Source organism: Nanorana parkeri, unplaced genomic scaffold (assembly GCF_000935625.1).
Source record: "Nanorana parkeri isolate BGI_ZX_2015 unplaced genomic scaffold, ASM93562v1 scaffold28, whole genome shotgun sequence".
Taxonomy (NCBI): domain Eukaryota; kingdom Metazoa; phylum Chordata; class Amphibia; order Anura; family Dicroglossidae; genus Nanorana; species Nanorana parkeri.
In genome coordinates this window covers 3,309,264-3,315,723 of record NW_017306296.1, presented here as the reverse complement: position 1 = coordinate 3,315,723, position 6,460 = coordinate 3,309,264, and the positions used below count along the sequence as shown (strand labels likewise).

At 39.7% G+C, this 6,460-nt stretch overlaps 1 protein-coding gene across 1 annotated transcript in view; it reads left to right on the top strand.

Annotated features, from left to right (window-relative positions):
• Positions 1 to 6,460, top strand: part of JAG1 (jagged 1) — a 66,380-nt gene that overhangs the window by 37,250 nt on the left and 22,670 nt on the right. The window contains exon 5 of the mRNA XM_018566773.1: positions 1,097 to 1,157. Within this exon, the coding sequence (XP_018422275.1) occupies positions 1,097 to 1,157 (61 nt within the window). The remainder of the gene's footprint in view (positions 1 to 1,096; positions 1,158 to 6,460) is intronic.

The window sequence follows — 6,460 nt, the reverse complement described above, 5'->3', positions numbered from 1 at the left end:
GTAAAAAATATGGCATTTTGGATAATGTTTTTAAAACTTTTTTTTTTTTTTTTTTTTTTTTAACGATCTATTTGCATGAAGTCTCATTCCATATGCAGCCTTTTTTGCTTGTAATCTAAAAATCTCACATTTAATGCAACAACAAAACTTTAGAAGAGTCAGGGTCATGTCAAACTGGTGCAAGTAGCTTATTACTTACAACCTTAAGTTAATAACTTCCTGGCTCAGAATGTTGTCAAATATCACTTGCTAGCAGGAGTGATATCTCATTGGTCCAAATAGTGGGGGAGCGAGTCCAGAGGAAAACATAAGCTGTTTTGTTAGCTATTTTATCACTGACCGGTTGTTGGGGATCACTCAGGTGACATTGGACCAAGCTTGTAAAATGTACAAATCGTATAACTTTTTTTTTTTTTACAGTAAACCCCTGTATAATAACTCAAAGTATATGCTCATTGACGACCAATACACCATAGCCTTCTGTGTTCTTGTTACCAGCATGCAGTGTAACTGCACGTTTTACCAACTTTCTTGCAAGTTCTTATATGCTAAGCATATATTTACGACCTATTCATTATTCAGTGTACATTAAGATATTAGAAGCTTTAGTTGGTATTCAGAAAATTTCAGAACGTACATAAAGTATTGACCAATATGGGGCATACAAGGCAGCAAATCAAAAATACACCAGATATTTAAGTCTTGTGATTCAGTGCATCCTATATGGAGTGAACAAGCCCAACTAATATTGTTTGGCATAAACTGAATTTTCTTGAGCTCTAAACGCAGGCTGCTGGTAATAAGCACTTGAAAGAGGCATAGGAGAGCCGTGTCTATGAGAAGATTAGTTAAATAGACAAACCCTAACATGCCCTCCCCATGCAATGAGTGTTGCCTTTCCTTTTAACATCCTGTGTAGGTATTTTGTCTTTTTTTTTTTTAAATAATGAACATGGTTTGTATAGTTTACTTTTTGGCCTTGCGTTATGAAACTTGTGCGAGAGGCTGTCGTTTGCAAACCTTACAAATAATAAAATGCATATTTTTTTCTTTTATGCTATTGACATTTACATTGTATTATCATATTTGCTTTCAGCAATATGCCGTCAAGGCTGTAGTCCAAAGCATGGGACTTGTAAGATTCCTGGAGAATGCCGGTAAGTGGTTGAGAACTTTGGATGTTTTACCGATTTAACATTTGGTACCACTTGAATTTAGATCATTGTGAATGCAGCCCTTCAAATTGTGTGTTGGCTTGCTGGCCAGTGTGGTTTTACAAGGGTTAACACTTCTGTCTCCATCCCCCACACCAAGTCTATCAATAGGCAAAAAAGTGAGGCATTCTTTAGAATGGGATTAGTGAAATCTCTGGGTCCCTTAGCTCTTGTGAGCCAGCGTTTGAGTGCTGAGAGGTTAATAGCTGAGATGGAATCTTGTCAGCAGACACTGTTTGTTGTCGGGCTTTGAAGTCGTTCGTGTTCTGGCTCTGATACAATGGAGAGCAGGTTTTATACATACCCCAACAATTTCATCATTAAAATTTTGGGACAACGTGGAATTGCAGATTTTCTTTCATCTAGTTATTATTCCTATGTTAAAACTCAGGCTTAGTGTTCCATAAAGGGAAGTTCGATCTCTGTTTACACAAAACCATCATTTGAAAATGTATCTAAATACAATTTTTTTACAAAATTGATTTCTAGTGGCAGGGCAGGCACAAAATATGCAGGTCAATAGGAGTTAATGGCATTCTTTACCACAATCCTGTGATGTGGATGGGATGAGTACGCAATAGCCCATGGCATTTATATGAACAGATCAAGGCTGAGGTTGGGGATATGGGTAAGAAGGGAGCACATACCATATGTGTTCAAATCACAGGGCATACAAGGGGACAGGTAGGCGACACAGTAAGTTACACTTGGGCAACTAATGTGGTGTTGTCACCTACCTTCATGTGCATAGCCATTGGCAGGTGTTGATAAAGCCTAAATGTTGGAGACTGTAAACAAAGATCCATCAAGGGCACCATTATGGTATATGTGGCATCAAAAAGATGACCTTGGCCTTGCATAGCAAAATAATTTTTTATTTTTTTGTCAAAAACTGGTTTTATTTGGGATATGTGACCCACTGAGCTATGCATCCTACAACTTGTAGCACATTGGAAGCGTGTGGGCTACTGGATTGATCCATTTTGTGGGATCCAAGTTGGAATGATAATGAAACCTATTTAAAAGTGAGCACCACCTTATGTACAGTTTCATGTTGTAAGGCATGGCTGGTAAATTGGAAACTTTGTCAATGTTATTTGTTTTGTTTGATTTTATATCTAGGCAGACCTTAGAAGTATGTATTGCAGTGGTTCAAATACGAGGAGGGTTTACATGTTGCCATAAGGGTCTGTCTACAGTTGTCTAGAGTTGTCCATGAAATGTCCACACAGACCACATTAAATTGATGAAGTTGTGCTACTTTATTGATTGCTTGCTGTGTTATTGCGGAATTGTTGACAATATTTCTACTGGAGGTCAGAAGAGGGAGCTGTTTGTTGGTGGCTTCAATCAACCAGTGCTATTTTATATCCATTGAGGACCCCAATGCTGTGAGGTCATTTCCTTGCCTATAATAGTGAAAATCTCACTCCTGCTGCTCCACTCCTTTTGTAGTTTGATATGTCATGAGTGGGCAGACCTATGTGCCGAGATGTCTCTTCCAGACAAACAAAAGATGCCAGTGATTTTCAGCCACCAGTTACTATTTAACGCTCTTACTCTTGGTGGGTGGCATGTAGGTTGTCATTGTTAACATTGCCGACACAATGCTATTTGCCTGGTTGTCAAGCTGATCTGTGAAAATGAGATGGACCAAGTATTCAGGCCTGGAGCTCATACTAATCTGCATGCTTGTTCTGGGCCACTGACACTGAAAATATTGGGGGGGGGGAACAGCCTGGCAACTAGTATTTTCAGGTCAGGAATGACTATGCTTTTTATCTTGGCACAACTTCTCTGTATTAGATCATGGCCTTCTTACTAGCTGGTACCAAGACTAATTATTTTTGCACTTGTCCCCAAAATAAACATGCCTTGCTGGGTCCCTGCTGGAACAACAGGCTTTGTTTTGAGTTTTAAGGCCTTTCTCTCTTTGTACATCTCACCTCCCACTCAATGCCCAGACATGCACTACTGCTCATATTTGCTTAAGGTGCAACTTTCCCACACACCATTAGCATATAAAAAAAAAAAAAGAGCTTGTCTTTGAGAAGCCGTAACAATAAGAGTTGTGTGATTGGATCGTAAAGCAAAATTACAGGCTTATAATGGAGATAGATGTTGCTGGTTGTGGTATGTGTTTCTCGAAGACAAAACCAGGGTGGTAACCTCGCTAATGACTTTCACTTTTCTATACATCTTACTGCAGTTGTCTGTATGCAAATATTACCTTTTGTGTGACCAGGCAAAGAATAAAGATGTCAGGGTGTGATTCTGCGCTACAAGAACTGGATATTTTGAAGCCTCATCTCTAAACCCTTTAACATGCTGTTGTGGTTTTTTTTTTTGCGGTAACTACATTGATTATCTGATTCAGCAGTAAATAGTGGTAATTAAAGGGTGAACCTATTCAAACTACTTTAGCTTTGGGTAGCATGCCACAAGGTTGGTGTCAGCTTCTTAACCTTCCACCTGCTCTGGCCTTTACAAAGGATCTTATCCTAAAGGCCTAGTCACACTCTTGATGCAGCAAAACACTTGCATTTTTCTACATGAAAAGGCATGTCATTCTTTCCTGTGGCTCTTCACATCTATGCACTGCAGTTTAGTGTGAAAGACAAGGCAAAACTCTACTGGCTACACATGTGCATTACCATGAGTGTTGCATGCACATAAGGTTGGTTTTACACTTGTCTAGGTCGGGTATACACACTCTTATTTTCTTAGTTCAACCTGCGGGCTGAAAAGATTCCTCCATCCACGCTGCATGGATGGAGGAATCCTCGCTGCGAGCATTGTATTCTGACAGCAGTCGCTGTCTGAATACCCACACAGAGCCTGGAGCTGATTAGGTGCAAGCACAGTTCAGCCAGTGGAATAGGGTACACACTGAGCGATTCGTGTGTACCCGGCTTTAGACAAATCTACCTGATGAAATCTGAATACAAAATCTCTTTCAGTTTCCAGTATCTCCTCTCAGGGCTTAAAGTGTATATACATTTTGTGGTTTTTGGGTTTTTTTTTGGGGGGGGGGGGGAATAGAGCAGGGAGGGGTTATTACCTCAGCCAAGTTAGTGTGCTGCCTGTGTGATATTAGGGAAAGTTATTTGTCATTTGTGCCCCAGAGACGTATCAAAGGTAGAGGAGATCTCCCACAGAGAGCCAAATTCCCCTCTCAGACAGTTGTCCTCGAACAGGTGTCCCCGATGAAAGATTTCACTACCTCCTGAGGACACCGCAAAAATTTTGGATTTCGCCTCTATTTGTACTGGTGACCATTGTCACCAAGAATGAAAGAGGGGTAAATCTTCCCAATGGGGACTCAGACAGCAATAAAAACTTGACCGAGAGTCTAACTCTTCCCCACTGCTATAACAATGCAATAAAAGGGGCAATCTCTATCCTAAACCATAAAAAAGGGGCTTTAGATTCACTATAACAGGGTTAGGCAACTTGCACTCCAGCTATACAGAATCCAGTATAGTTTTAAACAGGCTGTACATTAGCGTTTGGCATTCTAAAGACCATTTTTCTGGAATAGTAAAGCATCTGGGTGCTTCCTGGGCTCCTGCTTTATGTAGCATAGTTGGCTGTTTTCCTTGGCACTGCGTTATAGAAACAACTAACCATATCTAAAGCTGCTGTGCTGATTAATCGTCTTTGCTGATTAAACATACTCGGTATGCCCTTATCCAATGTACTTCGGCTTCTAATGGATGCAAATATCTGCATTACTGCTCACAATCTTCTGAAGTCTATGCATTCCTTCGTACTTTCTTCATTCTTTACAATCCAGCAACTATGAGAAATGTGACTAAAAAGTTTCTTGACATATTAAAAAGAAGAAACCATCTCCGCCTGGTCCAGGCCATTTACACTTAAGCGGCCCATTTGCAGTGTGCTGATGCACAAGCCCTAATGCAGGTTGTTCTAAGGCCGCTAATTCATTATGAATGGGTTGCCAATGCATAAAAATAGTACATGATCCTTTGAAAACTAAACACACTACAATGCACAATATATGCGTTGTGGTGTACTGCAGTGTGTTGGAGTCTACAGCGTTTTGGGGTACTTTTCACAATGAATGGCAATGCCACACACTGCACATAGAGCAAGTGTGTTATCCATGTGTTGTGGTAACCCGTGTTACCACAATGCACAAGTGTGAGTGGGCCCTTAACTTTTTCCCCTCAATGGGTAATGTAAAATTTACTGTTTGGAATAAAAATTGAGTGGGTCATGCATGTAAGAGACTTTATAAGGAGCAACTATGAAAGCTGCAAAGATGTTGTCGCAAACCAAGCACTTTCAATATTTACATTGTTCACATTTGGTCTACAGTTGGCAAACTAGATTATAAGAGGAAGGCACACAACTTTGCATCATATTGGTGTGCACAAAGGCTTCATATTTTTTGTCCCTTTTCTATAAGTAGGTAATATAAAACACAAACAGAGTTGAGCTTCTTACATAGGGCTCAATTCACAAAGCTTTCACACAAGGTTCAGGATCTTTATTTTAGCCATGTGACTAATGTTCAAATCTCTTTGGACTCTTGTTGGACTGTCCGTTCACGTGGTTAATTGAGCTCATTGTGTCGTATGTGTGCCTGGTTAGCGTTGGTCATTTTTTATTTTTTTTGCTTGTTGACTGGAGATGGTCTATAGGTTAAATGCTTTGTGCCTTAGCAAATTTTTATTTTCAGCTTCCAATATATTTGCCTCCAATACTGATCTGCTGGGTTTGTGTTGGTTAAATGGCCTTGCATTTTCCCTCCTTCTAACATACTAGCTTTCCCATGATTTGGATTTGCAGCGGCAGATCTCTATTTGAAGTCTGAATGACCTCTATCTAATGGTTTATTTTTATAATTTTGAAGTCTGTTTCAGGGGGATAAGTTTGGTCTTGGGCATTTTTGGAGTGTTTAGCTTTAGAATCTGCACTGCAATATTGAAGCCCCCTCTAGCCTTTTAAGAGTTGTGCGTCTGTTTCCTATCTCCACTGCTTACTTCATGTGGTTCTGATTTCTCTTCTTTTTTTTATTTCGTGACGGCTTCCCCTCAGTTCTTGCGGATATAATCAATTTTACATACAAACAGTTTCTGAGTCTGAACTTTTTTAAAGGATCACTAAACATAAAACAGAGTAACTTTCCAAGAGCATTCCCAAATACACAAGTGTCCATATAAACAGGAAATTAAAGATTTACATTTATTTTCTATGGATGTTGGCTGACATTTTAGGAT